The sequence below is a fragment of the Triturus cristatus genome, chromosome 4_2, assembly GCF_964204655.1.
Source record: "Triturus cristatus chromosome 4_2, aTriCri1.1, whole genome shotgun sequence".
NCBI lineage: Eukaryota > Metazoa > Chordata > Amphibia > Caudata > Salamandridae > Triturus > Triturus cristatus.
In genome coordinates this window covers 364,856,189-364,877,587 of record NC_140586.1, presented here as the reverse complement: position 1 = coordinate 364,877,587, position 21,399 = coordinate 364,856,189, and the positions used below count along the sequence as shown (strand labels likewise).

The window sequence follows — 21,399 nt, the reverse complement described above, 5'->3', positions numbered from 1 at the left end:
CGAATAAATATACTTGTGGATGTTGAAACCTATTATTGATAATAAATGCAGTTCTGTACATCACTGCCAAAAATGTACTTGTTAGTCGCTGTATGATGCCTGTTGGACCTGGCCACTTTTTCAGGGCTATCCCAAACTTTTTGCCTTCTTCCTCCTAATTTGTCTGACCTGTTTTTGTTAGCTTTAGGACTCTGGGCACTTTATTACTGCTAACCAGTGCTAAAGTTCAAATGCACTGTCTAAATTGCATTGGTGATTGGTGTTATCCATGGTTGGCATATTTGATTCACTAGTAAGTCCCTAGCAAAGTGCTCCAGGGGTGCCCTAGGACTATAAATCAAATGCTACTAGTGGCCCTGCAGCACTGATTGTGCCACCCACATGAGTAGCCTTTCAAACACATGGTCTCTCGTTTTTGTCACATGCGCCGAGACACCTTCGGGTATTTGTTTGCGCAATAAAAATCGCGAAAATAAATAAATAAATCTCAGACCTGTCACTGCAGTGTCTGTGCAGTTTTAAACTGCAATTTCTACCTGGCAAGTGCACCCATTTGCCAGGCACAAACCTTCCATTTTACTGCATGTAATGTACCCCTAAGGTAGGCCCAAGGCAACCCCATGGGCAGGGTGCAGTGTATTTAGAAGGTAGGACATATACTGTTGTGTTTTACATGTCCTTATAGCTAATTAAATTTTTCACTATTGCAAGGACTATGTCTTCCCTAGGGTAACATGGGGGTTGCCTTGAAATATTTTTAAAGTGTAATTTCCCATTGGGAGCTGATAGAGATTTGGAGTTTGGGTTCTCTGAACTCACAATTTAAAAATACTTCTTTTGGTGAAGTTGGTTTTTGAATTGCGTGTTTGAAAATGCCATTTTTAGAAAGCGGGCATTTTCTTGCTTAACCATTCTGTGCCTCTGCCTGTCTGTAGAATCCACGTCTGGGTTAGGATGACAATTGGGCTCTTGTGCATTCATTCTAAACCTTCACACAAAGGGAGCTGAGGTGTGCCTTGCATATCCTAATGGGCCATCACCAGGCTGATGGGCCTTCCTGGCCTAGAGTGGTGTGAGGAGTTGTCACTGACACCTGAATAGGGCTCTGTCTGTCCTCACACAAAGCTGTTTCCACCCCTCTGTAGTGTGTTTGGAGCCAGGTCAGGGAAAGTCCGGGTCTTGTGCGCTACAAGGAAGGGGTATAAGTATTGGACCTCTGACCAGTGGCGGTTCCTCCACTAAGGCAGAGGAGCATCGCCCCACTGCTTTCTAAGCAATGTAACTAAGGAAAAATAAAATGATAATAACGTTATGTTATTATCCTTTTATTGTTTATATCTGCTTTGCAAGCGGCGGGTGGACGGGGCCACTCTGCTCTCAGAGCAGGGCAGGGGATGAGTGGTTTGCCCACTCCTAAGTGTGCAATGATGCTTTGACCGGCTCCCTCGGGCCAGCCAAACCGTCATGCACACTTTGCATAACCTCCATGCATTACAGCCTGCATGGAGAAAATGCCCAGCCCCCAGTTCCCGTCTGCGCGCTGAGCCACGACGCTCAGACCAATCACAACGCTGCATTGCAGTGTTGTGCTTGGTATGGGGAGCCTGTGTGCTTACCAATCACAACGCTGCATTTCAGTGTGATTAGTCAGGGGAGCCTGGCAGTGCTTCCTGGTTCAGCCGAGTCCGACGTAGGAGAGACTCGAGACGCAGCGCAGCTATAAGGTTAGTGGGTTTTTTTTGTTTGTTTTTTACAGCACCCCCTCCTCCACCCCACCACCCCCAATCGGTGCCGGTCGCCACGGCCTCTGACACTCTCAAATCAGAACCCTTCTGGACAAAAGAACAATTTGCCAGGAAGAAGAGTTGGATGCTGTGGGAGGGACTGGTACTCTGCTGGTTGCTTTGTTGTGCTGGCCTGCTACTTCTGTCCTGGGAAAGAAAGGACTGGACTTTGCTTTCTACATTCTACTTCCAAGGTTCTCCAAGGGCTTGTGCGTGCTTGTCTCCTGTTAAGAGGTCTCAGGTCGTCAAAGACTTTGCCTACTAGTGCCTGGGCTCTTCTGCTGAGGGCCCTGACTTGCCAAGTGGAGCCAAATCCTTTTCTTGGAAGTTGAATCTGGTGATCTGAAGAAGAAAATCCATGCATCGACTCTTAGCACCGGTTTTCTCAATGTAGCGCCGCCGTGCAGCTGAACAATCAATGCATCACCACTGTGCGGCTCAAGAATCGACACAGCACCTGCTGTGCAGCTGAAGAATATGTGCCTCGCCTGTTTCGCGGCTGTGAAATCGATGGAGCGCCTGCTTCGCCATCGACACATCACATCTGGATTTTCAACGCATTGTAGTTCGGCACTGTCTCTTTATTGACATTGCCCAGCAATAAGGAACCGAGGCTGTGTGTCCAGAGATCGATGCCTTTCCTCCCCTTCCAGTAAGGAACTGACGCATCACCTCCCTGATAGTAAGAAACTGGCGCATCACCTCCCCTGCACAGCAATAAGGAACTGACAAATCACTTCCCCTGGCAGTAAGGAACCGACGAATCAGGTCTCCTGGAAATAAGGAACCGACTCATTGCTTTGTTTTTCTGTTGCCTCATCTCCCCTGCACCTGTTTTCATCTTTGAATTTTGGTGCATCCCAAGTACTTTGTGCTAAAAGAAACACATCTATAGATTCCAATGGACTGAACTTACTTAACCTTTGAAAAGTGATATCTTTACTTGTGCACGTTGAATGTTTGTCCTTTTGGTCTTGTTTTATTCAAATATTGGCTATTTTTCAAAACTGGTGTGGACTCCCTGTGTATTGTTTTCACTGTTTTACTGTGTGTGTATGTACTGATGCTTTACACATTGCCCCTGAGATAAATCTGACTGCTCATGCCAATCTCCCAAGAGGGTGAGCAGGGGTTATCTTAGCTGTGTACTCCCCTTAGCCTGACTAGAGTGAGGGTCCCTACTTGAACAGGGTGCAAACCACTGCCAACTTGAGACCCCATTTCTAGCTATGCCCTTTGTGTTTCTTGTCGCAAAAACGTAATAAAAATATTTTTTTAAATATACATATATACTTGTTGAGGCAACTTGAGAGCATCAGTGCCTTTACTAAGGGAGCGCGGGATGGATTTTGGCATATATATATATAGATATATATGTGTATATGCATATATATTTGTATATGTGTATATATATATTACCTACTGGCGGTCGCCAGTAGGTAGTTATAGTTAGGACCCTGTTTCCATAGGAAATCCGCAACATTCTATTTTGAATAACTTTGGCGCCGGTCGACGAATCCTCGCAAATTTCTCAAAATAGGTGGGGCGCTACGCTCCGCTCCTACCCTGAAAGTCTCGGGGGGGGATTCGTCAAGCGGGGGCTGAGATAAAAGGGGGGTCCCAAAACGCGTTTTTCCCATGCATTTTTCCATAGGACCTTTAGACAGGGCTACAGCCCGAACGGCTGAACAGAATTACTAGAAATTTGGCAGAGAGGTAGTCCTCAGGTCAAGGAAGTGCCTTTTGTAGGTTTGGTGTAAATCTGTTCAGTAGATTCTGAGAAAATAGCCTTTAAATCAATATATATATCTGAGCCAGCTTACGGTGCGCTTACGGTACGCTTACCGTACGCGTACGGTGGCGTGCGCGATTCTGATTGGCTCTTAGATCTTAGTAAACATTCGAATCGCCCGAAACCAGGAAGTGGCGGCCGCCATTTTCTCTCTCGCACTGAGAGTGATTTAAAGCCCAAAAACATGTAAAGGGGCTGTTTCGACAGCTCCCACACACGAAGGATTGCTGAGTGAGTCCCCAAAGATCCCCCAAGGCCAAAAACTGAATTTTTATTTTTTCGGTAATTTCGCCGATTACGCTTACCGTACGCGTACGGTAAAAAATGTAAAAAAAAAAAAAAAAATTATCCACACTATCTCCACCCCGTGTGCAATTGGTGGCTGAATGCCACCAATTGGGCATGGCTTATCAGAGATGAGAAAAACTAAAATATTAAAAAATAAAAATAAAAAAAAAATTATCCACACTCTCTCCACCCCGTGTGCAAATGGTGCCCGAAGGGCACCATTTCTGCATGGCTTATGAAATATATGAAAAATTAAAATATTACCTTTCAAAACGAAGTACATCATATGTCCTCCATGTGCGCACGGTGCGCGAAGCGCATCGTGCGTACATGGCCCATCTAGCGTAACGTGGGCACGCGGTGCGCGTAGCGCACCGCGTGCCCACCGTGCGTGCATGGCACTAACTGCGTAAAGTGGGCGCGCGGTGCGCAAAGCGCACCGCGTGCTCACTGTGCGCGCACGGTGCGCGAAGCGCACCGTGCGCGCACAGAACGAACTGCGTTAAGTGGGCGCGCACGCTACGAATGGCGTAAAGTAACTTAGCATTTAAAAAACCGTACAAATTCACTGAAAAAACCATAGGTTTCACACACGTTATAGTTAGGAATTAGCATTTAAAAAACCTTGCAAATTCACTGAAAAAACCATAGGTTTCACACATGTTATAGTTAGCGGAAATTTTACTGATAAAAAAACAATGAAATTCCCCCGTTATAGTTACTGCAGGCAACTATAAATCACGCGACCGCAATCTTCTGCTGATGACATATGTGTCTTTATGAAAAAAAAATATTTGTAATATATGTATAGCTAAAAATGTATGGAAGAAGACATGGGCAAATAAGTGTCTAAATACAGTATTAGCATCAGCAGAGGATTGCGGTCGCGTGAGTTATAGTTGCCTGCAGTAACTATAACGGGGGAATTTCATTGGTTTTTTATCAGTAAAATTTCCGCTAACTATAACATGTGTGAAACCTATGGTTTTTTCAGTGAATATATATATATATATAATCTACTGGCGGTCGCCAGTAGATAGTTATAGTTAGGATCGTGTTTCCATAGGAAATCCGCAACATTCTATTTGGAATAACTTTGGCGCCGATTGACGAATCCTCGCAAAATTTTCAAAATAGGTGGGGCGCTCCGCTCCGCTCCTTCCCTGAAAGTCTCGGGGGGATTCGTCAAGCGGGGGCTGAGAAAAAGGGGGGGTCCCAAAACGCGTTTTCCCCATGCATTTTTCCATAGGACCTTTAGTCCAAGCTACAGCCCGAACGGCTGAACAGAATTACTTGAAATTTGGCAGAGAGGTAGTCCTCACGTCAGGGATGTGCCTTTTGCAGGTCTGGTGTAAATCTGTTCAGTATTTCCTGAGAAAATAGCATTTAAAAGCATATATATATCTATAAGCGCGCACCGTGCGTGTACGGTAAACTTACCGTACGCGCACGCTGCCGTGCGCGAGCGCGATTCTGATTGGTTGTTAGATGTTAGTAAACATTCGAATCGGTCGAAACCAGGAAGTGTCGGCCGCCATTTTGTCTCTCGCAGTCTGAGGGGGTGAAAAACAAAGGTGGAGAACGTGAAAAGGGGGCAGGGTGGACAATTCCTGACCCCCTAGCCTTTGTCAGGGGGTCCCAGAAGGACCCCCAAGGGCCAAAATTTCTTTTAATTTTTTTGCGAAAAATCGCGGAGTGCGCGTAGCGTATGCGTACGGTAGAAACTGAAAAATTCAGCGAAATGCGTAACGTGGGCGTGCGGTGCGCGAAGCTTACCGCACGCCCAGAGAGCGCGCACGGTGCGCGAAGCGCACCGTGCGCGTACGGTACGCGCACGGTGAAAAACCTTAAAGAAAAAAAATAAAATACATAACTTGGCATTTAAAAAAAACGTACAAATTCACTGAAAAAACCCATAGGTTTCACACACGTTATAGTTAGGAATTAGCATTTAAAAAACCTTGCAAATTCACTTAAAAAACCATAGGTTTCACACATGTTATAGTTAGCTGGACATTTCACTCGTGAAAAACCATTGAAATTCCCCCGTTATAGTTAGTGCAGGCAACTATAACTCACGCGACCGCAATCCTCTGCTGATGACGTCAGATATTACATCACTGATGACATATGTGTCTTTCTGAAAAAAAAATATTTGTAATATATGTATAGCTAAAAATTAATGGAAGAAGACATGGGTAAATAAGTGTCTAAATACAGTGACGTAATATCTGACGTCATCAGCAGAGGATTGCGGTCGCGTGAGTTATAGTTGCCTGCACTAACTATAACAGGGGAATTTCAATGGTTTTTCACGAGTGAAATGTCCAGCTAACTATAACATGTGTGAAACCTATGGTTTTTTAAGTGAATATATATATATATATATATACACACAAACACATGTTCAAGGTATGTAGATGTGGAGTTAAGAATTGTAAATCTGTTCGTACCTATACGCACTTACCTTCATGATATGTAGGTTCTCAATAGTTTGACATACAATTGAGCCCAAGGATTTCTCGGTTCTAAATGTGGTGCCACTTACAATCCTTTTCACATATTAACAGAATTCCACGCTTCAGTGATTCTTTGCCAGTTCTCCTTTCGCAGGTATTGGGCAAGTCAAAGTATTTTTCAGTCTTTCTATGGTAGCGGGGGTCTTCCATATCCCTTCGCCCAGTCCCCGCTCATTCATAAAGTCTTAGAATTTGGCGTAGGCCCATGCTGGTCTTTCTGTACCCGGCCTGTTTCTTTGAATGTTTCATGTCCAATCCCATTACAAGTTCTGTTTTTTTTTAGTGAAACTTAACCAGCCCTTGAATGAAATTTCACTTTATAACTCTGGTGTTTCTTTTCATTCACAGTTCTCCAGGCAGCTGTTGTGGAGCGAGCCCCCGCCGAGGAGACTGATATCGATGCGGTGGAGGGTCCTCTTCCAGGGAGGGAGGGTTTGGAATTCAGTCGAGGAGTGACCGACTTGGATGCTGTGAGAACGGACTTGGACAGCGAAACAGAAAATAAGGTAACTCACTCCCTTGAGATTCTCCCAGCTGGTAATAGGTTCGAGTCAGCTAGAACGGCAATACTTTGGAGGAATTCAATAATTTATTAAAATTTAAAATGAAAAGTACATTAAAAATTAAACTGAAAAGCATGGCAGGAAATTCTGGTAAAGCACTGAGAAAAAGGACTATAACATTTTTTGTATAAATTCCTTAAAACAAGTCCTAAGTAATGGTAAATATTTTAAAATAAGCTCAAATGTATCAAATAATATTTCAAGTAACGATAAGCCTAATACAATATCGAAATGTGAGGCTGCTTTACAGCAACAGCACATCAGAAAGCCCATGCCATGCACAAATTAAGGGAATGAAACAAGAGGAAACAGGAGAAGATGGGGATCTATATTCCTGCAAAGTATTGATAATTTCTGATTCAATGTGTGTATGATAAAGTTAATTGTGTTGTTTTTAATGTTGGTGCAGTTTTGTAACCAATCACTGTCACTTTGTGAGACTGACTGGTAATGGAGGCAGGGAGAGGATGGAAATGGCTAATGGACTGGGATGAGAAACAAACTTAGAATGGTTCTGGTCAGAACATAGATCAGTTAAGATCATATCTTTAGATTGTATTTCCAGCGTGGTCCAGCTAGAAAAGCGTGTCTCGTCAATTTCAGAGATCTGGCAAGTAGACAAGCGCAGTGTCAGGAATGGATTTGTGTCTGCCTCCAACCTGCGGTGATGTTTGCTGGTGCCCAGGACGGGAGTGAAGCTAAGGTGTTTTCTCCCATAGTTTTACACATCACAAGCTAAGTGTGAAAAGGGCAGGTTGTTCATGGGTCTGATCTGTGTCTCTTAGAGTTACGTTGGTCTCTGTGGATGGACCCATAAGACAAATTTACTTTCAACTGAGAGTCTTTGTCACATCAGCTTAGAGCAGGCGGGACACATAGTTTTTTGGGCAGACATTCATGACACTGGAAGCATCATTCACAATAGGCTTAAGAACACACTCCGAATCTTGTGTGATTGGCAGATGCTTAGACAGAGCATGGAAGGACTGACCAGTATGCAAAATAGTCTTCCTGGGAGTTATATGTTTAGATTTCACCTGAGAGGAGACTATGTCCCAAGTTTAAGACTGGGCTCCTAGGGTGTTAGACTCAAGGAACACTGCTATCTTTGTACCCTGGACCACGCCAGTGACAGATTCATACATTCATCGCGCCACAATCATTGGAAGCTCACTGAAGTCTCTCAAGAGTGTACCACAGGATGTCTACTGGAGGTTTTCAGTCATTTTGTGTGCTTTGCTTGTTTTGATCTGTCTTCACCCTGTGAAATACTTTCCATTTTTCTGCAAGTTGAGTGGTGACCATTTTGTTATGCAAGTTTATTCTTCTGTCATTGACCTAGCGGTTGGTGTTTATGTAAGGGTGTGATTTAAGGCACCGCCCGATTTCAATGATGTGGTGCCGACAGGAAGTCATCATTTCACCTCCGGGACTTGGCTCAGACTTCAGAAACAAACACATTGAGAGGTGGCCTGGGCTAATACTTAATATATGACCCTCACTGGCAGCGAATTCTCGAAGCTCTCCATCTAGCCGACTCTTTGTCAAAGTCGGCGGCCCAGCAGAGGCACAATATAAACTTCTTTGATTGGAAACGTACAATGCAGACCTCCACTTGCAGGCCTGATCTGTCCTAACACAGTCAGAAAACCAGCAGACAGCAATGGATCGCTGCTAGTTACCATCTTCAGCATCCACAAGTAGCCATGAGGTCAAGAAAAGAATAATCCCTAGAAATTGTGTTTTGGAGATTGGCCAGATGCTTTTGCCACCCTGTGTTAGAATTTAAAAGCGAGATATCCCATATTCTGGTTCATAGTTTTGCAAATAAATACTTTAAAAAAATGTTAATCATTTAATTTAAAAAACATGACCGCTAAATATAATCATTACAAAACGTTCAAGTAAAGTAAATAGTTTGTAAAAATTCAAAACATTTTAACCTGAAAACGATTACGCTGTGATTGGCATCTAAAGCTGGGCATGTATTGGGAAGACCGGCTTTGAGTAGTTCAAGCCATGAATCCTCAACACTTCAAGTGCAGTCTGTTTTCCGCCATCTTTACAGAGGTTCATTACCCAAAATAAAGCCGTGTCACAGTACCACTTGTTACCGCACAAAGTATATTGTAACTCAAGGTGCTTCCTGCCACACTGCTGCTTGGGTAGCCCGTTCTACACCAGATAGGAGTGTTGCTTTGGCTACAGGTGTCACTGTATCACTTACCAAATTTTGATTCAGGGCAAATCGATGCTACGTTAGTTTGAGCCACGGGTCTTGCCCTCACAGTCAGCCAGTGCCATGGAGTGAGTGACTGAGTCATTAGTTTCATCTTTCCCTGATGCCTCCCCCATTCCCTACTGGCTATCTACTTTATCCCCAAGAAGCCACCTGCTTTATGAGGAACTTGACCAACTCTCATGCTTGGTTCAGCCAACCATAGACGGCACCTTCTCGCCGTCGTCCTTCAGCTGCCTTTCCTTGACTCCCCCCTTTCTCATGGAGTGATCCCCGATGCTTTGAGGTTAGGTCACACCAAACACCTTCTGAAGAAGACCAACGCGGATTTTGGCAAGATCTGGAAAACATTTTCACCGCTAAGGAATATCATGCTGGGAGACTTGCAGGTTTCAGACACAAGTACAGAATAGAAACTTGTACCTTAGACAAGATCTTGTTTTTAGGATGGGCCTCGATGCATTGGGTCTGAATTGACTGGGGTGTATCTCTTGAACCACTGTCAACAGGTGGGAAAAAGTCATTCTCTTTTGGGCTGGTTTTCTCCATAGGCTCCCCCTATGCTCCTCAAGGCCCAATCCGCGCCACCCTGCTCTTCAGGATATCAGTGGAGGCTTTGCCTGTCCTCATGCATATGCTGGCCATCTCTCACCACTGATGTGAGAATGATCCCGCACATGCCCTTGCCCGTCCAGTCTTGGGTATTGAAAGTGGACAACAGTCCCTGCTGCTCATCTCTTCACGGCCTAATCGATTGCCCTTCTCACCCTTCTTACAAGTCACACAGGGCTAACAAATGTATTAATCTGCCAATTTGGGGGCAAAAGCTCCCAAAACTTACATTCCTAGTTCATAGGAAAGTTTGACATATAATTAAGGCTACCAGTTTTCTGTTTGACTAATTGTTACAGGTAAGTACAGACCGAAAACAACGTGTTTCCTGTCTGTATTTATTTTTTAAAGCAGAAGAACACAGAAAATTGAGCTTCTTGTGAATGACTCTCTCCATGTTGTTCTTCATGAATTCCAGGCCAACAGCTGAGCAAATAGCATGAGGAGTTAAAAAACAAGATGAGATTTATTTAAATACAAGCATATATAACCATATATTTGTAATTTACGCTAATATTTACCTGTGCATGTAGTGTTTTTATATGTGACTGCTCCATTTGCTAAAACTTTCATGTTTATCATTTAAATAAATGTGGAAATATACCATTTTACTACTACATTTATTCTGAAAACACAAGAGAAGTATTGATAAATAGCAATAAAATGTCCAAAAAATAAATACAGGGACAGAAATGCTAAAAAAATAAATACCACAATACCGTGGGCCCTACATATAATGATAACTATTTGCTGCAAAGTAGCGCCTTCTAGGGGTGATTACTGAAAGTAAATTTGTTATATTTTTTAATTTCTAAGTAACTTTCTAGGCTGGGCCTAGTTTAAGCAGTTTAGAAAGGGGGTTTCATTATACCTTTAACCAGCACAGCATTGTCCACATTGCTAATTAAGCCTGAATTCTCTTGCAACAGTGGCATCTGTTGCAGGAGAAGCCACCTCAATGCACTGTTTCAGAATCTCACCATTATTGGACCGTATTAGTACAATACGTGCCAATAGACACGATTGAGATGGGAGACTCCCTGTTTGCACCTATAATGGAGAGTATAATCTTTCCAAATATAAGCAAACTTGCAATTGATTTGTGTCTGGTGCTGATTTCCTTGTGTTCTGTATTGTGTGCAGAAGGAACAGCGTCAGACGGCTTGACATAACGCGGCCCTGGTCACCTCCCACCTCCTTGCAGCATCGTGGCTTGATGAGATATTTCCTTCTAAATCCCACTAGTCAGTCAACAGATGGAAATGAATGCAAGGCCACGTCCTAGTTTCCAAACCTCCGAGCAAGCTGTGTGCTCTTGAATTACGTGTCCATGTTGCTCAATTAATTACATGCGGGTTGTTGACGCCTTCCGAGATGTATAGGTCATAAATTCTGAAAGGTTAGGTGCTAAGGCGTGCCACTTTAAGGTATATCTGCCAACTATTCTCTCATTTTCATCAGCAATGCTCCTTAACCAGGGCTTTAAGTGGACCAGGTCCTGCCAGTGCTCAGCACCGGCAGTTCTAAAAAGCAATGGCTGAGACCGGTCCCTATCGGGCTCTTAATTTTTGCCCTCGTCATCAAGATAAAAAAAAATATCTTAGCTCTGCAGCAGTTCCAACCGTCAATGCCTTTGATGTGACTTCAAAGAGACTCGTTATATGTCTTTCACAGTCTCATTATTGAACTGAAGATTTTTTATATATTCTTTACAAGAAAGCCACAGTTCTTGCTTATTTATCTCAAGCAACTAAAACCATTGGCAAAGCCAATAGTCCTTTCTTGTTGTAGGTATAATATTACTTGTAGTATATATCTGTATGCAATGACAGAAGCAGCAAATTACCAGTCGGGCGATACACTATGCTAATCACAGATTTTCAGCTTATGTGTTTTAAGCCACACCATAAATACATCAGCCACGCCCCTGTGAGAGACCCCCCAGTTTTTTCATCCCACTTAAAGCCCTGATCTTAACGTTTTTCAAGTTAAAAAGCAAAACGACGAGACGTGCGAACAAGTTGTGTGCAGACAATGGCCAGGTAGGGCCAGATGAGACGGTGGTAAAGGGATAGGGACACATTAAAACAACACTGGATTGATAGGAATCAATTCCTGATTTGCTTGGTAATCAGGGTCAGACTGGGTCAGAAAACAGGTCCGGCACCCCAACAAAAGTGATCCCCATTAGTGAAAGGAAAGCAACAAAAAAAGTAGCCTATGTTTGCAAATTAGGGCAGTTTTACCCTTGTAAGGACACGCTGTATAAATGTTTTGCAAGGTAGCAGCTAATAGCACCAAAGCTATATTCAGCGTAGTAAAGAGTCTGTCTAAACCTGAATGTGCTAATAACAAAATTCCTGTTACTCAAGCTTTATGCAATGAGTTAGCTTCCTATCTGGAGGATAATTCGACAAGATAGTTAGGGATTTTGATCCACCTACAGAGGTGGAAGAACCTGATCGTCAGTTGTCCAATGCTGAGCAGTGTTCTCTGCCATCACCAGACTCTAAGCCCAGCAACCCTACCATTTTAAAACACTACCAGCATACTCTGGATTGCTTTCGCATTCCGGCCGAGAAAACATTTGATACCTTAGCCAGGGGTGTCTCCTCTGGGTCCCTCCTGGACCCCCTTCCCCAAAGAATCTGGAAGGAATACGGGGCCGAGCTCTTTCCCTATTTACGACAGATCTGTGGTCTATCCTTGAGTACAGGGGAGGTCCCTAAAAACTGGAAGGAAGCAGTTGTGACCCCTCTCCTAAAAAAAAAAAACCTTGCTTGACCCCGGGTGTGTGGCCAACTATCGGCCAATTTCATTATTGCCATATCCTGTTAAAATTTTGGAACGCATCGTCAGTAAGTCTCTATCCCAGTATCTTGAGGAGTATTCGCTCCTTGATGAGATGCAATTTGGCTTTCGGCCCAAGCACGGTACTGAAACAGTACTTGTTCCTGTGCTTGATGATACGAGGATGCGGGCGGACAGTGGCCAATCAGTGATCTTGGTGCTGTTGGACATGTCAGCAGCTTTTGACACTGTAAGCCACGGTATACTATTGGAGAGACTTAAAGACCAGGGTGTGACCGGTCGCACCCTTGACTGGCTTTGTTCTTATCTAACAGACAGGACACAGACAGTGTGCCTTCAGCCGTTTTCCGCTAACAAGTCTTCCTTACGACAGGGGTCCCGCAGGGCTCAGGGATTAGTCCTGTCCTCTTTAACATCTATTTGCAGACTCTCATTCCGCTTATTAGGTTTTTTGGAGTGGAGGTGGTGAATTACGCGGTTGATACCCAGCTCGTGTTTTCCTTGGAAGGGAATGATTCCATTTCCTTGGAAAGATTTCACGAGTGTATGACTAGCAACACGAAGTAGCTTAAGAAGAACTGGTTACAATTTAACAGCTCTAAAACGGAAGTGGTCTTGTGTTCTTCCAGAAGATCTGATCAGCCTGTTTTACCCATCTTTCAACTGTCCCCTACTGGCGCACCTATTACCCCTTCTAGCACAGTACGCATTCTGGGGGTGATGGTGGATCAGGATCTCCAACTGAATTCTTAGGTTAACAAAACGGTTGGCACTTGCTTCTCGCTAATCCGAGTGCTGAGAAAGACCCTCCCTTTCTTGCCTAACTCTGCTAGAACGCAGGTTGTGAGATGCATAATTCTCAGCAGACTTGATTATTGCAACTCTCTATATCTGGGTGCGCCTAACACCCTTATCGGGAAGCTGTACAGAATACAGGCCATTGCAGCGAAACTCGCTTTAAATAGGCAGCGATGGACCTCAACCACATTAGCCTTGCGAGATTTTCATTGGCTGCCGATCCACGAGGGAATTCAATTCAAAGCTCTATGCACTGTCTTTAGGGCAGCTCATGGAATGGGCCCAAAGTACCTGCAAAGAAAATTCAGCTGGTATTCTCCAACTAGAAACCTTCGTTCTGCTTCTGCATTTCTGATGAATGTAGTCAGGTTCAGGCGGTCCGGAACAGGTGGCAGATCCTTCTCTGCCGTTGCTTCTCGGCTATGGGACACTCTCCCTTTGGATCTACGTCAGGTCCAAAGTCTTATGGATTTCAGGAAAAAGTTGAAAACATTTTTATTCCCTAGGCTGGAGTAATTTTTCCTTCTGATATTATCTCTCTTTTCCTCCCTTCCTGTTTTACACCTCTGCTGCCCCTATTAACTTCTGGCGGGGACTCTCCTTTTTAAGCGCCAAGATACCCGTCGGGTGATAGAGCGCTATATAAGCACCTCTTTACATTACATTAGATTACATTACATTACATTACATGGAAGACTGCATGAATTTGCAGTTGCCGCAGTCAGCGTGAATTTGTAGTTGCCGGAGTCAGCGTGTGTTTTAATGTAAGGGAAATCAACAGTAAAACTTGCCCATAAAACAGGCCCTCAAACAGCCAGATAACCAGCCTACACACTGACCTGTCAGACCAACCAGTTGGTCACTGTCTGATTGCCCTATAGGCCAGTCTGAACCTGGTAGCAATGTGGGAGTCTGGAAGATACAAGGCTGGCTTGAAATGACTCACACTTTTAAAACCTGACTCCATAACAAGCAAAAGATCATGCGCCTTTCCTCTGGTCATAGCAAACACAAGAAGATGATGGACAAAGTGCTGAAACGTTTCAACCACTCACCCCCAGTCAAAGATGTGCGTTTAATCCATCGTTCTTTTGCTCACTTTGCACCACCCCCGTTTGGACCCAGCCATATGCAAATCAGTCTTGACCCTGCTCCTCATGGGAACAATCCAGCCCGAAGTGCCAGGCCTTCCCTTCCTCTGGTCAGCCAATAGTTTGAAACTCCAATACCTTTGTAAGGCAGAAGTGAGACTATTGTAGGGGCTCTCATGGTGCTTAGAAGTGGCTGCTAACAAGGCTGCCACTTGATTTAGAAGGGTCTGGAGTCCCTTTGCTCAATAAGGTCTCTACACAGTTCCTAAAGGAAAAGGACAACAATACAGAGCACTGTTAGATGGATTTGGTTGACTAGAAATAAAACGTTTGCATGCCCTCTTCGCCCGCCTCTGCCACTGCCCCACACCCCACACACACTTCCCACACCTGATCGAGTTAGGCTGTCAAGGGCAGGTCTGAATGTTATCTTACTATGATATTTAAAAGGGATGTTCATCACTATCTTTGCTACTTGCTCCATAATTTAATTTGGAGTTGTTCATACAGCATAAGTTGATAAAGGCCAAACAAATGAACCCTTGCTTTCCAAATATGCATTTAGCACATGTTGACTATATAGTGAGGCATTGTTGCATTCTTTTTTCCCCAAATTTTTTACATTTTATTTTCCTTAATAACCACATTATTATTCAAACAGTGACAACAGTTAATGTTAATGTTACTGGGTATTTATAGAGCGCGCGGCTACTCCCAGGAGTGTCCCGGCGCTAAAAGAAAAAAGACCAGTGACAAAACCCAACTGTGGAGCCCCAAGGCCGCCGATCAATTATACAAACAGCCAAGTTGTGAGCTTGTGGCGAAAACGAAGAAGATCCCCCTCCTGACGCAGATCAAGAGGTAGGCTTGTACAGAGGACAATTACACAATACACAGCTGCCCAGGCAGCAGCAAGCTCATTTGATAAAATCTGTACATTTTTGACCAAGCACCATCGTATCCTTGCCAAGAATGCGTTGTATTCATTTCGGTTGATCATAACGCTCGTGAGACGTGCAGGGTTCTGTGCTAGCCTCATCTATCAGGCCCAGCCCAAAGTATTCTATCCAATGGCCCCATACTCTGCCAAATGTTCGAGGGCAGCCCCTACTGTGATATGTGACCTTCTCTGCTGCCATGTAGAGGACCATCCCTCGCTTCCATTCTTGGATAGTGGGTACCCCTGCGACCCCCTGGTCACATCGCTCGTGGCAACAACCAGGTCCAGGGCCCTAAATATAATTTAGGGAAGTTTAGCATCTACGTCGTTTGGGATTCTTTATAGTATATATTTGGGATCTGTCGGGAGAGTGACATTCTAGGATGGCACTAAGCTCTTTTATAATCTTGGTCCAATAGACCTGAATGTGGGAACATAGTGTGTGTATAAAGTCACCATTTGCTGCTCGGCATTGAAGACATGGGGCTGCTGCCCTGCCCATGGTGTGTAGTCTATATCTGACATAGTAGACCCTGTGCAGGATTTCATTCTGAATTAGGCGCAGTCAGGACAAAATGGGCACCTCCCTGATGTGCATCAAGGCAGCTTCCCAATCAGTGTCTTCTAATTCCCCTATGTCTCACTCCCACTGCTCCCGAAGCTGAACCAAATTGTCAGGCATGTTCAATGTCTTATAAGTGAGTATATGGCTCCCCGTCAGCTCTTCTTGTAGTAGTCTCCCTTCTAATGGTGCATATTGGAATGCACTCAGTGCCTACCAACCCATCCCGCTAGCCAGTATTGTCTTAATTGTGCATATTTGAGGAACTGGAAATGGTATAAGTTGTATACTTTACTAAGAGTCGTTAGGGATTTAAGCGCTCCATGTTCTGGGATGTCTCAGACAGTGGAAATTCCAATCAAGTCCTATGTCCCAAATTCCCATCTCTTTAAGCCACATACCCCTCCACAACTGTGTCTCCCTAGTAATTCTGCGGGTCCAGCCAATTGCCCTCGTTGCCCTTTTCCAAACGTCCAGGGTCACCTGGATCGCCAGAAGCAACCTCCGAATCCCTTTACCGCTGTATAGGTAGTGTAGGTGTGAACGCGGCTCCTAAAGAGCCCTTTCTAGCCTATATGTGGGGTATTCCTGAGATGCATGTACCAGTGAATAATGGGGATTAGGTATACCGCCTAATAGTAGGCCTCAATATCTGTAAGGGCTACCCCCCCCCATTTTATGAATTGCACTGTAAAGTCTTAAGGCCTATTCAGGGATGTCCTCCCTTCCATATTAAAGATCTCACCTCCCCATTGATGTTGGTGAACGTGGTCTGTGGGAGCAGATAATGGGTATTCTGGAGGGAGTACAATAGCTGGGGCAAGGTGATCATTTTAAAGAGGGCTACCTGTCTTAACAATGAGAAGGGGAGATCCGTCCATCGTTCCGCATCTGTCTGGAAGTAGGACACTATTCTCCTCAAATTATGCTTAAGGCACACTTCTCCATGGGGTGTCATAAAAATTAAGAGGTATATAAAAACCTCAGCCACCACATTTAGGCTTTCGGGTAGTGAAGGCAAGTCCAGTGCAGGCCCCGAGGGGAAAAACATAGATTTATCCCAGTTAATCTTTACTCCCTAATGCAGCCCATACACTTCTAGTATTTGAAATAGTATTGGGATAGTTGTCAAGGGCTCTGTTATATGTAAAAGGATGCCATCCACTTAGAGAGAAATGTTCTCCTCTATGTTGTCATTGGGGGTGGTCCAGAATCCTTTGATTTGAGAGTGGGTTTGTATCTTACAGGCCAGGAATTCCACAGTGAGTGCAAAAAGGACAGGGACAAGGGACAACTCTCTTGTCCTACTTCTAATAGGGAATTTTGAGGACAACATCCCATTAACCTTTACAGCTGCTATCGGGTCATGATATAGCACTGCCACCCAGTTCCGGAATTTGGGCCCAAATCCAAACTTAATCAGTGTACTTTCTAAAAACAGCGAGTACACCGCATCAAACGCTTTCTCTGTGTCAAGGGACAGGAAAACGTATGGGGTGTTCGGTCCTTCTCTCCCACCATACAGTTGTGCATACAACGTAAGTTCAACTCGGTGGCACGTCCTGGCTTTAAGCCCGACTGGTCGTTGTGGATAAGTGGCGTTAAAACCTGCAACAAACGTGTCGCCAATAAAGTAGATAAAATGTTGACTTCTGTATTCAATAGTGAGATTGCGCGATATGATTTGCACCTTTCTCTGTGTTTGCTGTCCTTATGCAATATCGTTATTGTGGCCTTCCGGAGATCTGGGGGAGAGCACCCATTTCACCCACTTCTTGGTAGAGGTTCAACAGGTGAGGTCCCAGGAGATCTAGGTAACGTTTATAAAATTCTTCCCGGATGCCGTTGGGTCCCGGGGTTTTACCCATCTGTAGTTTAGAGATGGCAGCTTGCACTTGACTGAGAGTGAGCTCACCCTCAAGTGCCTCCACAGATTCTGCCCATAGAATTGGTGTAGGGGCGTCAACCAGGTATTGAGCAATATCTGTGGGATTGCAAAGGGGGCGTGCTGCATAGAGCGACTTGTATTATTGAACGAATACCTGTATAATCTGTGCATCATTTTTATGGGGTACCCCTTCGGGAGGAGTTTCCCTGCTTTATCATCCAATTTATATAGCCGGTGTAATGTCGCTAACATTTGCATTTTGACATTGTCCTGCGCCAAATCGCGGTATTCTCTCCATAGTAAGGATCCCTGAGTCCGATAAGGCAACTGATTGTTCCTCTAGATGAAGCATCTGTCGCTCAAGGTTCTCTAATTTCGCAACCCCCTACTTTTTCCTTTTGGAGATCAGGTTTTGCCCCTGTCCCTCAAAACTGCCTTATATGCCTCCACACAGTCAAAAACTGGAGGTAATTGTCTCTTTGTTTACAGTAAAAAAGAGCTTAGCGTCTACCCTGAGGCCCCAGTCCACCTCTCTATCTTACAGGTCCCAGGCATTCGGTTTCCACTCTGTGGCTTGATGTCTGGGTTTTGGTCGCAATCTGATGAGGAGGGGCGAATGGTCTGATAGTCTCCGGGCTAAGTAATGTGCCTGAGCTACCTCTCCCACATCACCATCAGGTATGAGCACATCATCTACATGGGAATATGCCTTGTGCACCCCTGAAAAATAGGGGTATTGCTGGTCTCATGGGTGCTTACGTCACCATAAGCCAGACAGCCCCATTGTGCTCATAAATCGAGCCAAAGGGATGGTTGGTGGGGCTGCTGCGGATCTATCAAGTGTCACTTGCATTACATAATTTAAATCCCCACCTATGATATGGAGGGAGGAGGGTGCCTCCAAGAGAATATCTATAACCTTAGTTAGTTTGGGGGTCTGCAGCCGAGGAGTGGCATAAACACACACCAGGGTAATCACCTTTCATTCCCAGGTATTCCTAACTTCCACGTACCTGCCCTGAGGGTCATACCAGCTTTGGGCCACCGGAAAGAGGGGAGCTTTTTTTAACCACAATTGCCACTCCCCGGGACCCAGATGTATAGCCTGCATGTGCCAGGGTTTGTGTATGCCACCTTTTCCAAGAATCAGCACTGGGTTCCCTGTAGGTGTGTCTCCTACAACATATATATGGGCAGTTGTGTGCGTTTGATGTAATATGCCTCCAACCCACGCTTGTTCTTATTTCCCAGGCCTTTGACATTCCATGTCAAGATGGAGAGACCCTTGCACTCCGGGGATCGAGTCAATGCCATGGAGGACTCTGGTAACCTTGCCTGCTGGTACTAAAGTGTCTCACAGACACTGTGTCTGTGTGTACCATCCAAAGACAATCACAACTAACAGAGAAGAAGGAACAGTTCAAATTCCCACATTCAATAAACCCCCTCCCCGCCCCATACTGTCTCCCTGCAACACTTAACCGCATCGTCTTAGATCAACTGTGTGCTGGAAGATAGAGAGGTCAGTCCCCCACCTCCTTCTGTCATTCACGACCCAAACTCTTAGCATAACAACAAAAAGCAAATAAAGAAACAAGGGAATTGAGAGCAAGACAATTATATAAACAGTACTCTGAGTTCAAGCAGTAGCTCTCAGGGGTACTGTGTGTAATAGGTGTGTGTCCATCACCCTAGTTGCCTTCTCAAGGACCTTGTCGTCTTGGGTCAAGGGCATCAATCTGCGAACGCGATCCCTGACTTTCGGTGCCTTGTTCCAGGACTCTTATTGCTTCTGCGAGTGGGTGCGGTCCTTCTGAGTCTGAGGATAGTTCCTACTCCCCTGATCAGGAGATATTTAACAGTTTGAATCCCCTAGCTTTCTTTGGGGTCTGCCTTCATTCTCCCTCGGTGCCTGAAGACAGTCCCCTTCCGCGGCCTGGCCCCTTTGTTGGGTACAGAGTCCCTCTTCTGCTTTGTGCAGATGTGCGGCCCTTCCTCCACTGCCTCTGCAGTTTGTCTTTGGGTCTAGCACCCTTGTACTGGAATGTTTGTGGTCCAGGCCCCTGTCCTGTTCGTGGTGGGAGTCGGGGCAGTTCCTCTAGCCAGGCCCATGCCTCCTCCAGTGTATTGAAACAAAATGGACTTTCCCTGATAGAGGACCTTTAGCTTTGCTGGACACAATGGTGTGCATTGCAATTGGAGGACTCTGTGTTGTCTTTACTGCCATCTGAATTCAGTGGTAGCCCAAGCCAATGCAGACCCAGTAAGGCGGATGGAAAGATGACCTACCTTCACCGGGATTAAACTGTGCAGGAAAAGCAAACTGAATAGTCCGAGAATTATGAAATTCTCTTAACTTCACACGCTTCACAGAGGAGAATGGGTCATTGGAGGAAACGACTGTGATGTCAGCAGATATAGACAGTAAGGTCTGTTGTAACACAAAATTCTCAAGGTGTCATTGTTGTAACTCTTACACGAGGTCCTTAGGGGCATCCATCGCATGTGTGAATGTAAGGTGTTGTTGACGTTGCACTCTGTCAAGGTCTGGCTGTGGAAACGTTCTGCTGGGTTTCCTTCTTGACTGCCTGAGGAAAGGTGTAGCCAAGGTGTCACCCTGCCCAATGTAAGACACATGAAAGGTGTCAGGTGTCTCCTTAAGAGAGACCTAGTTAGGAAGAAAAAACATGGATGTAAAAAAACCTCCTTGGTAGTCTGATGAGATGAATGCTTAAGTTGCAGTAGAAAAGACAAACATTACTCTCCCTGACACCAGGAAGATAGAAGAGCCAGGGCAAAGAATCCACAAGATGACTCCAAATGGAATCAACTTTAAAATCAAGAATAAAAAATAGAAAACAAGCGTGCGAGGATTGTGACAATGAATGTGTTGTGACAACTTCTGGTGATTGCCTCCCTTAGGTAGGATTCAAAGACAAAATGACATCAGGAAATAGTCATTCTTTATCTTGGATTGAGAAATTCCAATAGGGTTCTTAGGACAATGCACCATCTTTAGAAGGGTAGCTGATCTGCTTGAGCATGCCGGATCCCCCAGAACCATGGGGCTGGCAAAACACGTGAAGGAGATGATCAACTTTAACAAACTTTGTCTCCTGTCTGATTCCATAGCTCCACTGCTGCCCACACTGACTAATACTTCCAACTTATCACAGAGCACTCTCTGCATGACCACAATCACAGCACCCTCTGCATGACCACAATCACAGACCCATCAGCACAGCCCAAGTCATGAGCAGGGCCGGTTTCAGGGCGGTGCGACTGATGCGGCCGCACTGGGTGCTGACCTGGGAGGGGGCGGGGGCACTGACCTCAGAGGGGGCGCTGTGTTTAGAAAGAACTTAAGATTTAAAAGCACCTGCTGCAGAGTTCCTTGTGTGTCCAACTTTCAGGTGCAATACATTCGTCAAGATAACTCTAGTGATTATTGTTCCTGCTAGAGAGAGATTGGAGTTTTGTCTAGTGGCAGTTTTGACCCTCCATAAAGTAGC

At 44.9% G+C, this 21,399-nt stretch overlaps 1 protein-coding gene across 2 annotated transcripts in view; it reads left to right on the top strand.

Annotated features, from left to right (window-relative positions):
- The window catches only part of LOC146833896 (carboxyl-terminal PDZ ligand of neuronal nitric oxide synthase protein-like), a 1,023,200-nt gene that overhangs the window by 832,467 nt on the left and 169,334 nt on the right, over positions 1-21,399 (top strand). For both annotated transcript variants that reach the window (XM_085601806.1, XM_085601805.1), the window contains exon 7: positions 6,732-6,889. In XM_085601806.1, coding sequence (XP_085457932.1) covers positions 6,732-6,889 — 158 coding nt within the window. The remainder of the gene's footprint in view (positions 1-6,731; positions 6,890-21,399) is intronic.